The 19,012-nt window shown below is 46.3% G+C and overlaps 1 protein-coding gene and 1 long non-coding RNA gene across 2 annotated transcripts in view; one reads left to right on the top strand and one right to left on the bottom strand.

Annotated features, from left to right (window-relative positions):
- LOC119954981 (protein kinase C-binding protein NELL2-like) overlaps nucleotides 1-19,012 on the top strand; it is a 320,987-nt gene that overhangs the window by 56,889 nt on the left and 245,086 nt on the right. Inside the window, exons 4-9 of the mRNA XM_038780757.1 lie at nucleotides 1,887-2,060; nucleotides 7,011-7,107; nucleotides 9,742-9,814; nucleotides 11,394-11,476; nucleotides 17,827-17,955; nucleotides 18,234-18,336. Coding sequence (XP_038636685.1) covers nucleotides 1,887-2,060; nucleotides 7,011-7,107; nucleotides 9,742-9,814; nucleotides 11,394-11,476; nucleotides 17,827-17,955; nucleotides 18,234-18,336 — 659 coding nt within the window. The remainder of the gene's footprint in view (nucleotides 1-1,886; nucleotides 2,061-7,010; nucleotides 7,108-9,741; nucleotides 9,815-11,393; nucleotides 11,477-17,826; nucleotides 17,956-18,233; nucleotides 18,337-19,012) is intronic.
- Nucleotides 1-19,012, bottom strand: part of LOC119954982 — an 86,735-nt gene that overhangs the window by 28,309 nt on the left and 39,414 nt on the right. The window lies entirely within an intron of this gene.

The raw sequence follows: 19,012 nt of genomic DNA, 5'->3' as shown, positions 1-19,012 counted from the left end.
AATCCAGTGATCTCAGTCTTGAGCACACTCAAGATTTAAAGATTTACCACCCGCTGCATAAGGGCCTTTTTATTAGTCCCCCCTTCACCCAGCCAGTGGAAACCTCCTTCTTGTGTTTGCCAGGTTGAACCCTTTAAGAATTTTACGTTTCAATAAAGTTGTCTCTCAGTTTTCAAACTCTAGAAAATACAGGTCCACACCCCTCAATCTCTCCTCACACGGCAGTCAAGCCATCCCAGGAATCAGTCTGGTGAACCTTTATTGCACTCCCTCTGTGGTAAGCATATCCTTCCTAAGGTAAGGAGACCAAAACCTCACACAATACTGCAGATGCTGTCTCTCTGAGGCTCTATAGACAATTGCAGTTGAGAGCTGAAGCATCTTTCCACTTTCTTTGTGTTAAAGGCATATTATTAGTACAGGTTTCTGGCATTGTTACATTTTATTAGTGCCAGTTATGTAGCACAGAAACATGGGGAAAGTATGCAACAAACCTTTTATTAATCCTTCCTTATTTTTGTTATTATTGAGAAGCCATTTGAAGATCAGGTTAATACTAAGGTTAAAGATAGTGGAAGGGACAATAGTTAATCAGGAATTATTTGTTTTAAATTTTAGGGTACCCAATCAATTTTTCCAATTGAGGGGCAATTTAGCGTGGCCAATCCACCTACACTGCACATCTTTGGGTGGTGGGGGTGAAACCCACGCAAACACGGGGAGAATGTGCAAACTCCACATGGACAGTGACCCAGAGCTGGGATTGGACCTGGGACCTCTGCACCGCGAGGCATCAGGGCTAACCCATTGCACCACCATTGCACCTTCTTAATCAGGAATTAATGACCGTGTGCTGTCAAACATGGGGTGGGATTCTCCAACCCCCTGCCGGGTCAGAGTGTCGCCGGGAGGCAGCGTGTATCTTGCCCCCACCGGCTGCCGTATTCTCCTGCACCGGGGTTTTCGTGGAGGCGGGAATTGTGCCGCGCCGGTTGGCAGTCGCTGGCAGCGCCCCCCCCGGCAATTCACTGGCCCCCGACAGGCCGAGAGACTGCCCATTTTCGGCGTGTCCCACTGGCGTAAATCACAACAGGTCCTTACCAGCGGGACCTGGCTGCACGGGCAGCATGCAGAGTCCTCGGGGGGGAGGGCGCTGGGGGATCTGGCCCTGGAGGGTGCCCCCAAGGTGGCCTGGCCCACGATCGGGGCCCACCGATCCGCGGGCGGGCCTGTGCTGTGGGGACACTCTTTCCCTATGCACCAGCCGCTGTCAATCTCCGCCATGGCCGGTGCGGAGAAGAACCCCCTGCGCATGCGCTGGGATGACGCCAGCACACATTGGCGCTCCCCGCATGCGCCAACTCGCGCCGGCCGGAGGAAGCCCTTCGGCGCCGGCTGGCACGGCTCCAAACACTCCAGCGCCAGCCTAGCCCCTGAAGGTGCGGAGTATTTCGCAACTTCGGGGCAGTCAGACGCCGGAGTGGGGTTCACGCCACGCCTTCACGCCGGAGTGGGGTTCACGCCACGCCTTCACGCCGGAGTGGGGTTCACGCCACGCCTTCACGCCGGAGTGGGGTTCACGCCACGCCTTCACGCCGGAGTGGGGTTCACACCACGCCTTCACGCCGGAGTGGGGTTCACGCCACGCCTTCACGCCGGAGTAGGGTTCACGCCACGCCTTCACACCGGAGTGGCTCCGCCGGTTCACGGAGAATCCCACTGAAACCTTTACAAAATAAAAGTATAAGGACTGTAGGAGAGCTAAAACAGTGAGGCAGATAAGGCATCTTGGAAAAGAAAAAGAAAAAGAGATGTTGAGACAATTCCTGATTTCAACATCATGAATAATCTTACAGGTTTTACTATAATGATGCTTTCTTTTGTAGGTACCTGGAGGTGGAGAGTAGTGGCCATCGGAATGAAGTGCGTTTTCACTATCGATCTGGCAGCCATCAGTCGCACACAGAGGTGTTTCCCTATGCTTTGGCTGATGGACAGTGGCATCGGATTGCCTTGGTCATTAGTGCATCCCACTTGATTTTATATGTGGACTGTAACAAGTAAGTAACTGAGGAAAGTGAGTTTACAAACAAGAGAAAAGCCAATAAAAAGATTTTCAAAAAACAAATGAGGAAAGTGGATATAGATGGAATGCTCATTCTGCGATTGCGCAGTGAGTCGTAGATACCTGTGCTGCACGCAACCCAAGAGTACCCAAGCAAATGGGTAATTTGATCAACTTTATAACCTATTTTGCTGTTGTTGATTAAGCATGTACATTATTATTACAGATTATTCATTTTCCCCTAAAATGGACAACTCCACATTGAAATAGAATAGAAAGCACAAGTTCAAATGATCCCATAACCAGTTGACTTACAGCAGGTAGCCCCATCTCCATGATGTATACTAAAGCAACTATCAAAGAGTCAGCTTAATAAGCCTGTGAAGGATATCTCACTGGAGGGAAAGGACATCCTTATAGCGTTTAATTTTGAGTTGCAGAATGTGGGAAGGCCTAATTTCTGATCCATCCTGAGCTGCCCTAAGGACCTCTCCTTAGTCTCTGCTGTCTTTGTGTTGATAAGGTGGCCATGGTGGTGTTAGGACTTTGAGCCAGGAATGGCAGTCCATGCATATGCCAGTATTGGTATGTGATATGAAACACATAATGGTCACTTTTTTAAAAAAGGGGCAATTTAGTGTGGCCAATCCACCTACTCTGCATATCTTTGGGTTAGGGAGGTGAGGCCCACGCAGAGATGGGCAGAATGTGCAAACTCCACACAGATAGTGACCCAGGGCTGGGATTGAACCCGGGTTCTCGGTGCCCTGAGACAGCATTGCTAACCTCTGCACCACCGTGCCGCCCCCACAATTGATCATTCTGTCGATCCTTTTCCTCCTTAGTGGTAGAGATCTGGGGCTGAGATGTTCTTTTCGAAGTGAGCTTGATGAATTAGCTCAATGATTCTAACCAGATTTCAATTATTAAACGCATTCTAAAATGTATGAAAAATTAAACTGTAGCCTGCCTCCAGAATTCTCAATTTTTATAAAAAGCTTTTCATCCTTTTCATCATTTGAAATGTCATTCTGCCAAAGACGCTAACCTAGTTCCTGTCATCTGTAATATTTTGTCTGATTTAACAGCTCAGAAGTGGTGAGGCATTCTAAAATTTGGGAGTTCTTAAAATATTGTAATATTGAAAAAGGGCTTGAAATGTGGGCTTCTTCATATGGAACAAAGAAGAATCAAACGGCATCTAATAGAGTTAAAAAAAATTTACAATAAGAAAGCCTTTGGGGAGGGTAAAAGGTGACTTTTCTCTCATTGTTTGGAGAATCAGGATTAATGGGCGCTAAACTCAAGGTGGCTGAACCTCCTCAGAAGAATTCCCTGTTCTGCTGCAGTGGGAACCCTATAGATGGGTTTTCACTAAACCTCTCTTGAAGTTATGGTGTCAATGGGAAAAACCCCAAAGAAACCTGAACCCTACCCCCAACCCCCACACACCCACCCCCGAATATTAACATTGACCAATAAGTACAAGAAATTTTTCACAAAGAGTATACATCAACGTGGAGGGACAAATTGCCATCTTCACAACACATGCAGTAATGTTATTGGATTAGAAATCCAGAAAATCCAATTAATATTCAGCAGACACATGATCAAATCCCACTATGGCAACTGAAGGAATTTATATTCAGTTAATTAATAAAACTGGAACAAAATGCTCGTCTCATTGATAATGATGATGGTGCTTTGAGGTGCCTGCTATAGGTTGTCCATGCCTTTGAAGTGTTTAGGAATGTGGGGTTCACTGCTGCCCAGTCAGCCATGACCTCAGTCTTGGGTTTGAGATCCTGCTCTTCAAATTTTTCTTCATAAGGAATTATGCAATTGTATAAGGTTTTGGGGAGACAATATCTGAAGGTTTTGGTGAGACAATATCTGAAGTACTATTATATGTAATCGCATATCAGATCAGTCATGATCTTATCAAATGGCGGAGCAGGATGAAGGGCCAAATAGCCCACTCCAGATTCTGTGCCTTCGGTTGTTATGAACTATTGGATGGTTGTAAAAACTCACCTGGTTTACAAATGTCCTTCAGTGGAGGAAATCTTATATCCTGATCTATTCTGGCATCTAAGTGACCCCACAGCAATGTGGCTGACACTTATGCCCCCTGAAACCTTTAGTAAGTCACTCAGTTTAAGAGCAATTAGGGATGGGAAGTAAATGCTGGCCTTGCCAGAGATGCTCATATCCCAAAAATGTACACGAAAATAGCAATAGGTCGCCCCTGTGTTATAGAATCTGCTAGGGACGTGATTTACCAGCCTCATCGCATCCGTTTTGGTGACGCAACGAGGCCGTTAATTCTCGCAAGATTCGCGATGTTTGAGACGTCTCGCGAGATTCAACTAAATCTCGCAAGATGTCACGATCTGGATTTTTCCCGCGCCTAGCGAGATCCAGATTAACATATTTAAATGAGTCAGCATCCCCAGTGAAGCCTCGACTGCATTCCATTTAGTACTGGTCTACACAAACGTGGACCAGGTGTAACGGCACCTGAGGGGTTTCCCAGGCCCCTGGATTGTCGCGGACAGTGCAGCATGGCCCTCTGGCTTTCCCTCTGGCACCTGGGCACCTTGACATTGCCACCTTGGCACATTGGCACTGCCAAAGTGCCCCGGTTCAAATGTCAGGCAGGATGGGGCACTGGCACAGGGTGCCTGGGTGGCGGTACCAGGTTGCCCAGATGGCACTGCCAAGGGGGACCATGCCCATGAAAGGAGGGATGAGGAAGGTTTGAAGGGTGGGTGAAGGATTGGTATGGAGAGGCCGAAAAAAGGTTGTGGGGGTTTAGGGTGGGGGTCCTGAAGAGGGGTGGCCCAAATGAGTGGGTGGGGAAGCCTGAAAATGGGGGCCATTAGCAAATCCATAGAGGGGTGTCCTCACTTGGGGGCTGTGGGATAATGCTCATGTGTGTGGGAGGTGACATTGCTCATGGGTGGGGGTTGTGGGGGCCCTCAAGCTCAGTCAGTGATCGGGGAACACTTTCAAAATGGTGGCCCGATCTCTGAGGAGCCGGTATTACCAGCATGTTCAGCTCCCCAATGATGGGCTTGACCAGGGAGAAACTCCCCAAGGCTCAAAACAATGACTGATGGCTTGATCTAACCACACATAAGCAGAGTCCATTCTGGGCGGGATTAGCGAAGTCACTCCTGGCACTGCGATGGTGCCAGGGTACCAGGCTGGCAGTGCCAAGGTTCCTGCATGGCACAAGCAATACCAGGGTGCTACTCTGCCTGGAGGCCGACCGCCTGGGGTCTCCGACTGCCTGGGAGAACCCCCACACAATTGCTGTTCCGCCTGGTCCGCCTTCAGGGGCTGAATGACGCTCGGCTGGGGTCTCCTCAGCGAGGCCGATACATGACGGGTGGCCATTCCACCTGGGACGTGCATAGTTAAAAATGCTTCCAGGGGTGGCATGTGGCGCAGTGGTTAACAGGGCTGGTGGGACAGAGAGTCTGCCCTTCAAATTTTTTGGTTGAATTCCGCCCTTGATTTTTATTCCATTGATTTTCATATAATAGGAGCCCAACAGGTTCTGTAGCAGGTGGGAGATTTACTCCATCAGATGAATGAATGCTTCATTTGAAGAATTTATGGAAGCAGAGAATAACTTTGGAGTTGGATAAATGTTCATGAAGTAAAAACATAAAAGGTTATGGGGAAACAGCGGAGGAATTTGACTACTGTTGGCAGCTTCATGTGAAGATGTAGCAGATACAAGCCTGATCTGTTAGGTGTTTCTATCCGTCATTGCATGTTTTACACTTCTGAGTCGATGGTGGTAGATGTGAACTATTTATTGCGTTTAGCAGGTTATTTTGGTGAAAGCAGGTACTAAGCAGATGCTGCTCCAATAAGACAATGTCTGTTTGGAAACCTGATTTCAGCACTCAATTCTGGCCTTAATTACTGACTACCATAATTTACATTTTTCTAAGATCACTAAAATGGACTCCTGCGGCACCCAAGTGCTCTTCAGGAATGAAGCAGCGTCTGTGGGCTGCACGCACCGGCATCCATTGAAGGCATGCAGTGCATTGGCTGACACACAACAACACAATTCAGGGTGGCTCCAGGGCGGAAGGAGAAAGTGCACAGGTTCTTGGGTGCAGCACTGGAGATCCTAGTGGAGGAGGTCCAGAGGAGGTGGGATGTGATGTATATACAGAGTAGTGAAAGGAGTCCACCTCACTTTCATGATCTTCCTTCTGCAGTCGCTGGTGCCACTCTGACTTGTTTTATGTCCTTCTCCCATTTCCCATCCAAGCCAAAGGGGAACCTGGGCAAAACGGCCCTAACCAAGCATTCTCTTTCTTCTGGTGACTCCGATGAGTTGTCTGATAAGTACAAAGCAAAGCACTTTGACTTTTTAGGTGATGTCCTCAGAGAATTTCTGGAATAAACGCTGATAGGGTGTGGGTGAAATCTCGGCAAAGTGTCTCCGAAAGACTCCTGATGTGTTTCAAAATTGTTTTCAAACCTCCAACAGCAAGGAATACATCTTTCAAGTAGCACTCAAAATGCCCAACAACATCTTGATCACACCTGTTCAGCTGGCTGTTGTGAGGAGAGGGCACGTTCAACTGCTAGTCACTAACATGACAGATCAGCGCTTTAATAAGTGCTGACAGACAACTTAGTTGACAAGCAGCCCCTTAATGGTTCCTTTGAGTGGTTGTTCCTAACCTGTGCTTTAACTCCCTTACCAAGATGGCGCCGTGAGCTAAACTGGCTTTTCAGCTTAAGCCGCCACCTTGACCATATTGTAGGCTTTACAGTGTCCACGTTATCTGGGGAAAATCACCCCCCTAATGAATGTTATCACACATGAACATCCATTTGCTTAGCTCACTTGTATTCACAAATCACTCTAGTAATGTATTATATTTAGATATTGTGTCTTTTCTATTCGTAGGATTTATGAACGAGTTATCGAAAGGCCGAGTATGGACATTCCAACTGGCTCAACATTTTGGTTAGGACAAAGGAACAATGTTCATGGCCTTTTCAAGGCAAGTTTGTGTCATAATATTACCACTCCTATATTCTTAAATTTTAATGGGGTATGAAAACACATTTTTATTAATGGATAGAAATCTATAGTTTGAAAATTTCTATCGCTATTCTGAATCATATTTTCACAGAAGATATTGAACTTTGAAAGCTGTTAACACTGTATGCTTTTCTCTTGTTCTCAAAACCACTGCTTAAGAACTAGCATCAACAATCTACATGGTTCATCACACAATCAGCCAGAAATCTAAGTTGCATTTACACTATAGCTACTATTCCAGGCAGAGCTGTGTTTCCATTGCTTTCTCTTCTATGGCTGACACTCTAGGGCCCAGGAAAGATCTGGGTATGCGCAGATACATAGATAGGCAGAACACCTTCCAAATATTTAGACACACATACCTCTAGGCATCTTGGATTCCCTGCTCTTGGTGCATTTTATGTGAGGCCTGGATGGTTCAATAAAAAGTTCAACAGGTCTCCTGAACACTGAACTGAATTTATACCTCGTGGTAACTCCAAGCAGTGTGAGATCCATGCTTACGGGAAGGCTCACCCTACTATGCCAAGGTGTCACATCAGGCATCAACTCGAGACTTTTATTTCAAAGTTTAGCATTAGTGCAAAGCCCAAAGCCACTTTCTATTGCCATTTAAGGTAATATATTAATGCAGCTTTGGGCTAACTTGCAAGGGACTAATTTGCACTTGGCTTGAAAAAGAGATTTTATTTTGCTAAGATCGGAGCTGAATGCTTTACTTTGTCAATAATGAGTAAATAGGAACTTAATGGGGAACGTCATTGATCTGGATACCTAAATTAAGAGTGGTATCCCCATCCTCAATGTAATGACATAGTGGGCTAGATTCTCTGGTTACCCAGTCGTGTGTTTCTCGGCGGCACGGCGTTCGCTGTGTGCCGGATTCTGTCTTCCCGTCGCTTGTCAATGGGATTTCCCAGTTAAGCCACCCCATTGTTCCCTTGATGGGGCATACACTTTATCAGGAAACCCATGGAAAAGGGAGGGCAGCATTATTGAACCATTCCTGGCAGCATTTGGAACATCTCCTCTGTGGCCAGTTTGTTTGAATACCGGAGAAAATGCATCTCAGGTTTTCGGTTGCAAAGCAAGCGATCCAGAGATTCCAGATTCTAGATTTTTAAAACTCATTCTGTCACAGGATGTGGGCGTCGCTGGCGAGGCCAGCATTTATTGCCCACCCTAATTACCCTTGAAAAGGTGGTAGTAAGTTGTCTTGTTGAACCACTGCTGGCTGTGTGCAGTGAGTACACCCACAGTGCAGCGAGGGAGGGATTTCAAGGATTTTGACCCTGCAACAGTGAAGGAATGGCGATATATTTCCAAGTCAGGATTGTATGTGGCTTGGAGGTGGAAGGAGTTTTGGTGCTTTACTGGAGTACATTTTGTCGATGGAACAAAATGCTGCTACTGTGCGTCAGTGGTGGAGGGCATGAATGTTTAGGTGGTGGATGAGGTGCCAATCAAGTGGGCTGCTTTGTGCTGTATGGTGCCAATTATCTTTTTTGGAGCTGCGCTCATCCAGGCACGTGCAAAATATTTCATTACATTCCTGATTTGTGCCTTGCAGATGGTGGACAGGCTTCAGGGAGTCATTGAGTTACTCTTTGCAGAATTCCCAGCCTCTGGCCTGCTCTTGTGGCCACAGTATTTATATGGCTAGTCCAGTTGAAATTTTGGTTAATGGTAACCCCCCAGGATGTTGATAGTGAGGGATTCAGCGATGGTAATGCCTTTGAATATCAAGGAGCGGTGGTATGATTCGCTCTTGTTAAAGACGGTCATTGCTTGACATTAGTGAGGTGTGAATGTTACTTGCCACTTGTCAGCCCAAGGATGGACTGAGGGTGCTAACCTAAGAAACGCATGCACTGACGTCTTGGGACTGAGATAATTGATGTACAACAACCAATGTCTGAAAGGGTGGTAGAGGCAGGAACCCTCACAACATTTAAGAAGAATTTAGATAAGCACTTGAAATGTCACAGCAAACAAGGCTACGGACCAAGTGCTGAAAAATGTGATTAGAATAGATAGGTATTTGATGGCCGCTGCAGACACAGTGGGCCGAAGGGCCTCTTTTTGTGTTCTAAATCTCTGACAACCCCTCTTCCTTTGTGCTAAGTATGACTCCAGCCAGTGGAGATTGTCCTCCTGATTCCCATTTACTTCACTTTTCTTGAGCTCCTTGATGCCATAACCCGGTCAAATGATGCTGCCTTCATATAAAGGTCAGTCTCCCCTCACTTCTTGAGTTCAGTTCTTTTGTCCATGTTTGAACAAAGTCTGAAACAAGGTGGAGATCTGAGTGACCCAGGCAGGATCTAAACTGAACATCAATGAGCAGGCTATTGCTGAGTAAGCGCCAATGGATCGCGCTATTGGCAGCACCTTCCACCACTTTGCTGATGATTGAGAATAGACTGATGGAGCATTTTGCATTGAAGTTAAGGAATGTATGTTTCTGTACAATTGAAGGGCAATGGGAACAATTCTAGACTGGCTCTGTAACTGAAGGATGTACTAATATATAGAATTATATTCGAGTCCACTGCATTGATGACTTATTCTGGAAATTGTTTATTCTCCACAGGGTGTGATGCAGGATGTGCAGATTCTTGTGATGCCACAAGGATATATTACTCAATGCCCGGACCTCAATCGAAGTATGTTTCATGATTATATTAGCTGTGTGTAAATGGCCATATATAAAAAACAATGTGAAAATGTAGAGAACTAAGGCCATCAGTGCTCCAAACCTGGCCATTCTTTGTTTATCCATTAGTTCCAGGCTTTATAAAACAAAGAATGTCATTTGATTAATAACAACCATTTGACCATTATGTGGTTTGGAAGGTTCAGCAATGTCAAATGTTATCTTAAAAGCATTAGGAATTGGAAAATGCTGCAAGTGCGCAACTTCTGGAGGGGAAGTAGAAGCGGAAGATGCTGGAAACACTCAACACTCCACTCCATGGAGAGAGAAACAGCCTTAATATGAGTTGGATATTCGATGCCTAGTGAACATGAGGTTGGAGGCGGGCAGGAGAAAATAGGGAGCAGCCATGTCGGGACATTCTTGCCACCCATGATGTTTTCCAGTGGCAAATGTGAACATGATTGGCTGCCACACCAAGAAAGTGGCAGTCAGTTCTTGGAATCATAGATTCCGTACAGTGCATTCGGCCCATCGTATCTACACCGACCCTTCGAAAGACCACCCAATCCCCCCTCTCTATTCCTGCAACCCCACCCTCAGGGACAATTTAATCTGTTAATCTTTATTGGCAAACCACCTAACCTGCACATCTTTGGACTGTGGGAGAAATTTGGAACACTTGGAGGAACCCACGCAGATAGGGAGAGAACGTGCAAACTCCACACAGTCACCCAGGTTGGAATTGAACCGGGGTCCCCGCAGCTGTGAGGCAGCAGTGCTAAGATGCCTAAAGCCTGAATTAGGGGCAATTATTGGTCTCGCCCGTATTTTGGAACTGGCGGGCCAGACTCCCTGTCATGTGTGGAGGCTGCCATTTCATGCTCTAATCAGGAGGTTGCAGGCAGGAAAGCCCACACCTGTAATCCACACAATTCCTCCGGAGGGGTTCCCACTCTGATCAGAGGACCCACTATCTTCAGCCCTCACCACTTTTGATCTTCATGAATGCCTCCGTGTTGAGACGGCCACTAGTGTTCGCCGACCTCCGCTGGTGGAGCTGCTGAGGTACCAGACCAGCCAACCCTCTGATTGACAGGATGACAAAGGCAATTAGGAGATTAGGCAGCCAAATAGGGAGCTCAGCTCTGGTGACGGGAAGTGACGGTTCAGGATCCCCAATTAATTCCCAACGTCGGGGCTTAAGTGCCGCGATAAAATCCAGCCCGTCTTTCATATTAATGATTGTTCATCAGAGCACAAGTTCTGTTCTCACCAGAGAGGTTTCCTGATTTGCTGTGAATTTCCGGCATTTTCTGCTTTTAATTCAGATTTGCAGCACTGGAGACATTTTGCTTCCAAAAGCGAGAGACAGATTTGTGCAGTGAGCAAGACTCCTCTTCGGAACTGGTGCCATAGAGTCGCAGTTAAAATGTTAACCTTTCCCTCTCAAATTCTGATCAACCTATTGTATATTTCCATCATTTTTCTCTTTTGTTTCATGTTTCCAGTAATCCTGTTTTCTCTATTATTATCTCTGTCTTGAATTGCATAACCTTCTTATAAAAACTCAAACTCTATCATTCCAGCCTGTCCGACATGCAATGATTTCCATGGACTTGTACAGAAGATTATGGAGCTGCAAGATATTTTAGCCAAGACATCAGCAAAGGTCATTTGATTTTATGAAAAGATGTTTAGATCATCAATAGTTAATTGCTTAAAAAATGGCTGAATACCTTATTCGACCTCTCTGGACACCCTAATGTGCTTCACGTTGACTGTTATAATGTTAACAAATAGAGCAGTCACTTGCACACAACAGACTTTTGCCTGCGGTAAATGCGGGCGTAAATGGTAATGTGGACGCTAAATTCTAAAAGAGACAGAAAACGAGAATCTCGCCAGTGAGATTTTGTTTTCAGATCCCCCCCCCCCCCCCCCCCTTCCCCCACCACCACCACCACCACCACCACCACCACCAGTGACATAGTGGGCAAAAGCCTCATTTAAATATATTATAATGTTATTAAAGGGCTTCCCCGTCATAGGTTCACCCTCACATTGAGATTTACCAATATGGAACCAGGCGGAGGGAACCTGTCGGGGGCACACCAGTAAATATATCCCCTGGGGGAAGAGGACAAGCCCAGACAGTACCCTGGTCCTGTTCCCTGGCACTGCCCCCTGTCAGGATGTATTTTCTGTGTGCACCTTTTGATGGTGGCGGAATCTTCCGGTCTCGCCAATGTCCAGGGGGATTTGCGTGCCCCACACCCTCTGCACCTGGGAAACCTGCTTTGTGGAGGGGACGGCATGAATGGTACCAGAGGGCTCAACCGGCAGGTTGGGCTGAAAACCTTTGGCTTTGTTTAAGGTGTTTGTTGACTGTAGTACAGTCATCATGACTGCTTCTGAAGAATGCTAATGATGTGACACTCTTTTGGGTTTCAATCGCTGTTTAAGTCCTCTTACAGTAAATAATTCAGTTATCATGGTGTTCATGGTAAATTGTTCTGAAGTTATATTTGGCACCAATTAAAACAAAATAAATTATAAAACTCTATGAAGCTTGACTGAAGCCTCCCTTTTCCCATGCTGATCAGTTTAAAATGTATCAGAAATATGAAATAATCCCTTCTGTAGTGTGGAACCGCTCCTGAAATTGTTTTGAGCCTGTTATCAGTTATATTGCTCCAACCTCAATAAATTGTACTGCTCACTGTAATTAGAAGTGAGACTTGAGATGTTATTTTTATAATTAATTCACAGGATGTGGGCATCTGTGGCTAGGCCAGCATTTAGGTAGGGGGGCATAGTTGTTAGCACTGCTGCCTCACAGATCCACGGTTCCAGGTTCAATTTCGGCCTCAGGTTACATGTCCGTGTGGAATTTGCACTTTCTCCCCATGTGTGCGTGGGTTTCCTCCGGGTGCTCCGGTTTCCTCCCACCGTCCAAAGAAGTGCAGGTTAGGTGGATTGGCCATGCTAAATTGCCCTTAGTGTCCAAAAGGTTAGGTGGGGTTACTGTGTTATGGGGATAGGGTGGAGATGTAGGCTTATGTAGGGTGCTCTTTCCAAGGGCTGGTGCAGACTCGATGGGCCAAATGGCGCTGAAAACCCTATGATTCTATTGCCCATCCTTAATTGCCCTTGGGAAGGTGGTGGTGAACTACCTTCCTGAATACAACTGAAAAGTTTGCTGGGCCATTGCATGGAGCAATTAAGAATCAACTACATTGCTTTTAAAAAAAAATGTTTTTATTGCAGTTTAACATTTTACACATGCGACAGTAGAAAAGAGTATGTGCATCGGGTACAATATACAAGAAATTTCCATTGGTATTCACCCAACCCCCACCGTCCCCCCACCTTGGTCCCTCACCACCACCCCCTCCCCCCCACCCCCACCACCCCCACCGCCACTGCTTTTTGTTGCTTTTAAGATATTTTCGTAGGTCTCATTTCATACAGTGGCAATTGTCATCTAATTACATATATGTCGTTCCTTCCCCTTCCTCCTCCTTTGTCAATTGGCCCCGCCCCCTCTTTCTCCTCCCACCCCCCTCCTCCCCGCCTCCCCCATCAACCACATTGCTGGGGGTCTGAAGTGAAGTATAGGCCAGACAGGATGAGGCCAGCATGTTTCTTTTCTTAAAGGGCTTAAGTGAACCAGATTGGTTTTTAGGACTGTCCATAGCTCCTCGGTCACCAATATGGATACTACTTTTTAATTCCAGATTTATGTAGCTGATTGAACTTAAATTCCCCAACTGGCATTTTAGGTTTTGAATTTATGTCTCTGGATCATGAGTCTTGGCCTCTGGATTACTAGTCCAGTATGCTACTGAGAGCATAACCGCTGCCCCCACCTCCAACCCCACTCAACACTTCAGATGTGAAGTAAAAGCACGTTGTAGAAATATTAAGACAACTTTTTTCAGCCCTTCCTGCTGGTGGAAGGTTCCAGTCTTGCTGAATAACAATAACAATCTTTATTTCTGTCACAAGTAGGCTTACATTAACACTGCAATGAGGTTACTGTGAAAATCCCCTAATCGTCACACTCCGGCACCTGTTAGGGTACTCTGAGGGAAAATTCAAAATGTCCAATTCACCTAACAAGCACGTCTTTCAGGACTTGTGGGAGGAAACCGGAGCACCCAGAGGAAACACACGAAGGCACCCCCCCCACCCCCGGTAGGACAGGCAGACCACGCAAAATGCCGTAGACATCAGCAGGATTGGAAGATCACGCTCCTCCGCCGCTGGAAAACTGTTTGAAGTTAATATAATTAATGTTAGGATTAATGATAACAATGATTTCATCATACCACTTGCACTTACAACAGACGGGTGTTTTTACGAGACATTTACTCTTTAAATTAGCTGAAAAGAGAGATACGTTGCTGAAGCTTTTTGTGATAGGCAGTATACAAACCCACACTCAACCAGCCCGTGCTTGCAAATGCAAAAAGAACGTCAACTACTAGATGTGATTTTCCACGATTGGGCAGCACTTACTGAACAATTCTGAGAGCACTAATAATTATCAAACATAGTAAGATAAAAAGTCAAGTCAGTTACCTTTGCTAGAAGCAACCTACATTAATAACTAAGGATCCACCTTTTGCAAACAAAAGCAACGTTTGGGATTCTTTGGTTTCAAAACTAAATGCCCCCTCCAGTGGAAAATCAGGATTATGTCCTGCTGGCGCAAGGAACATCACCTAGGTGGGATTCTCATATCTTTAATATGCTAAATTATGCATAGCAGTGAACATGCCGGTCTCTCTGCGCTTACTGGTCTCAGGCCGAACTGGCACCCCGATTCCAGTGCCCAGAGACAGTCGCCCTCCTCACAATACAAATGTTGACCTCTCCGCTGACAAGGGGAGCACCCCCAATCCTTCATCAAGGAGAGGTACCCCCCCCCACCACAGGACTAATGGGTCACCCACCCCCCACACTACGCATGCATGAAGGTGACCCTCACCCCTCAGCCACCCTCACCCTCAGCACAGCCCCCACCCCACATTCAGCCCGCTCCACTATGCCCACATTTTCAGCCACCCCCCTTAGGCCCTGCCTCCTGGCGTTGCCAATGGTCAACTGTCCCCTGGCACCATGGCACTGATACCATGGCAGTGACTGTCTGGCCTGGTGTGCTGCATCTCGAGGGAGGTCAAGGAGGTTAGTTCATTACTCATGTGCCCCACTGCTGCATCCAGGCTACAGAAGGAGGGTTCTCCCAAGGGTTCTCAGGGTTGGATGGCTCGGACTATGGATGAGGGGTTGACCCTTGAACCCTCCCCTAGGGCGGAGTCCCATGTCTGGACTGCATCTTCCAGCCCTGGGCAACCTGATGATCACTGTTGGCATGGTAATTTATTGCAGCCCTTTGATCAAGATCTTTATCCTGGTCTGACCTGTTTACCTTTGAAGTGGCCTTCTCACTCTGAGCTACTCTGTCTGACAGCTGATGAGCAGATCACAATTTAATTGACAGCTTCATCATTTAAAAAGTAGGCATGTGGTTTACTTGTTTATCTTTCCCTTTGAGCTTGAATGCATCTGAAGTACCCTCGATTGATCATAACCGTGATGTTTATAAACATCCTTATTCTGATTTATAGCTGCTGACCACTTCATAAACACTAAGTGCTTTCACTTCCTCTTTTCTAATTGCAGAAAGCACTGAGCATTGCTGAAGTAGCCAGCAGCGGAGAATTCGACCAACATTTTTAAGCCTGAGCATTCTTTGAATTGCCCAGGAGCTTGGGGAGCATATAGTTCACTGCTGCTTTACCCATGGCAATGTCTCAGGCAATCAGAGTCGACTTGCCAACCAATCAGCACCCTTTTTCTCCAGTTGTATAAATTATTGTGATCAATTGAAATTTGGCATTCTTACATCTGATATCCCCGGCTGAAGCAGTGGCGGGGATCTTGCCAGCGACGGCAAGGTACATATAGGCCCCAAGGGGAGAGGATAATGTCTGGGCACTGCCTCCTGGTACAGATTGACACTGCCAACTGGACAATGTCAACCTGTGCCGGGCCGGGGACAGTGCCAGGGGCTGGCCCTCTGGAGCGTTTAATTGAGTGGGGGGATTCCGATTATGTGTGGCGGGGGGGGGGGGGGATGTGGGAGGGAGAATGCTGAGGCCTTTGAAGGGTCACACTTGGCGTGATGGGGGAGCAGGTAATGAGGGGAGAAAACCTGACATTTGTGGGGGGAGGGGGGGACCTTGCAATGGGGGAGAGACTCTGGAATTGAGGGGGGAGTGGGCATTGTGAAGGACGACCTTGCATTGAGGGGGGGATAGGCGGTGGCGATACTGTCGTGGTGGTAGTCCGGGGAAGGGGAGAGCCCCCAATAATTGTGCTATGGTATGGGCTGTGTTGTGGGCCAGGGTTTCGAGAACCCTAAAGTGTATCATGGAGTTCACCTGACCCACAACTTTTAATAGATTGTGGTTATGGGGAACATATGGGCCTACTTTATAGATGTGATGCAACAGAAATCTACAGTACTTTTTAATTAAAACAATGTTTATTTATGAAACTAGTTAACACTTTATAAACCCACAGTAAACATCTTAACAACTATCAATACCAATAAATCCCCCAAAGAATACAGTACTCTCAAAGTAACACTTAATCTTTCCTTGCCACATCCATAAGACAAAAAAAGAATCCTTTTTACAGAAAGGCATCAGGTTTAACTTCACTACTGAGAGCAGTTCTCACTTTGAAACTAGCAAGTGATTTGAAGACATTCCTTTCATGCAGAAAGAAATCAGAGTTACACCTGGTTTTGCTGGATGCAGCTTCCAAGCTGCAAAATGAAACTAAACACACCCTGTAGCTGCGTCCAAAGAGAAAGTAAAAGCAGACAGACAGCCTAGCTCCACTCACTCTCTGACATCACTGATAAACACCCATTTCATAAAGTTTCTCTCACATGACAGCAGGGGAAAGTCCCCGTTGTGCTAGGGTGGGTGCTGGGGGGATCTCGCGAGATGTTATGACATGAATCCCGCCCACGGGGGTCACCTTTTTTGGCAAATCTACATATTAGCGTGAGGCAGTAAGTCTTACTCAATGTGCAGATTCCCGAGGTACCTGAGGCTTTGGGATTCAATCCCTTTGCCTTAGAAACCTCGGGATTCAATCCCTTTGCCGTAGAGACCTCGGGATTCAATCCCTTTGCCTTAGAGACCTCAGGCGAACAGTGTTCAGCACTGGTCCTCACAAACGCGGATCAGATGGAACGGCACTCGTGGGTGTCCCCCAAGGGATCGGAAACCCTCAGCTGCATGCCCTTTGGGCAGGGTGGTGCCCTGGCATGGCTGTTGCCAACTGGGTACCCTGGCAGTGCCAGTCTGGCACCCTGGAAGTGAAAGCCTGGAACCATGGCAGTGCCACCCAGGCACTGCCAGGGTACCAGGTAGGCACTGCCAAGCTGGCATTTTGTTTGTGTGCGTGATGGGGCTGGGGTTGCCTGGCGTGTGTGTGTGGCGGGGTGTGCCAGCCGGGGACCCTCACATAGCGTGTTCGGGCTGGGGGGAGGTGGGGGATTTAAAAATGGTTCCAGATCTCTCGCTACAATGGGGAGTTCCGGCGAGCAGACCTCCCCACTGTACGAAACGGGGCTATGTGCTGTCTATTCCCCGTCCAGTGCCCTTATTCAACGCAAGTCGCATTAAATAGTGATGTGTTTCTCAGCACTGTGAGCGCTGGGAAACACCCGGCTAAACACCCTCGCTAGGGGACTTTGTTCCCTTTTGAGAGAACGTGCCCCTGAAAACTCAGCCGTGCACCTGGAGAGATACACACTGGTTTTCAGTCAAATGATGGCAAAATTCCACCCAAAGTCTGAATATCTCAAACTTCAGGAAGCAGCCTCCCTCACAGCAGTCAAAGTCTTTCTATTTGTAAAATACCATGGTACTTATTTGCAAGATAAAGGTTATATAAGATTATAATGACTCAATGTGAATTGAAATGTTCAAACAGCTATCTTACGCTGAGGAGAAGATGAACAGTTTGGATCATTGTTACTGTGAGAAGAGCTGTAAGGTGAAAGACAGGATCTACAGAGAATCGGTGTACTGGACAGATGGCTGTAAGAACTGCACTTGCAAGGTACCCTTCAACATCACCACTTTTACCAGATATAAACTGTCTTTCACAGTATAAACTGTGACGTCATGCCCTCTCCCTCCTTGGACTTCTACCAGTTAGATTTTACAATTGTACATTCCTTTGCAATACTATCAGTTTCTCAGAGCTCAACACACAGGAGATATACAGAAAGCTTGGTCTGTACAACTGGGCGAGGAATGATTCTAATGGTTAATAATGCATCGATGTTGATGTCTAACAAAGCGAGTCTTTAAATAGCATCTCAATGTTTTCCCCAGAATGGAACAGTCCAGTGCAAGAGGCTGATCTGTCCTCCAGAGACTTGTCCTCCGGGTAATGCTCCAGTCTATGTGGAAGGCAAATGCTGCAAGGAATGTCAGCGTGAGTACCTTCTGATTTTATCCAAAACTTTGATTAATATTTGATTATTTCTTGAAGGGATGAAAATCAAGTCGCTGGAGCAATTTACACTTTTCTGCATGACAAATCTTTATTCCCCCCATTTTGATCCAATGTGAAATCACTGTCCCGAGACAGCTGACAATGTCACTTCATAAACAGCAAGTACTAGTGGAATACAAGCAGTAAGAGTCTTATTTTTCCAATTGCTCACTGGAGAATTGCAGAGTTTTCCACTTACTGCCATTCCTCAATTTGAGCAATTTGTGAATCCAGAATGTTATTGTGCTGATGAACATTTAGTAGTACAATGTGGTGTTTTACTGCTAACTTAATTATTTTCACAGTAACTTCATTGTTGTGTTAATGTAAGCCTACTTGTGACACAAATAAAGATTATTATAAGGAGTATTATTATTAATGATTGCAGATGTGTCTATGGTTTAAGACCCAGTTTAAGACCCAGTCCAACAATTGACCTGTGATCTTGGGAGAGCAGGCCTCTCTCTCCTACTTCCTGTGTTGCATTTGTGGCCCCAGTTTGCTTTCCCCAATCCTTGAGTGACATCAATGGTACTTGTGGTGTTCCTTGTATTGCTAAATTCAAGATGGTTGGCGTAGTGTTCACAAAGACCACAAATACCTTTTAAATTGAATG

This window comes from Scyliorhinus canicula, chromosome 20 (genome assembly GCF_902713615.1).
Source record: "Scyliorhinus canicula chromosome 20, sScyCan1.1, whole genome shotgun sequence".
NCBI classification, from domain to species: Eukaryota; Metazoa; Chordata; class Chondrichthyes; order Carcharhiniformes; family Scyliorhinidae; genus Scyliorhinus; species Scyliorhinus canicula.
The sequence above is the reverse complement of the archived record's forward strand: the minus strand, read 5'-3'. Positions and strand labels throughout refer to the sequence as shown.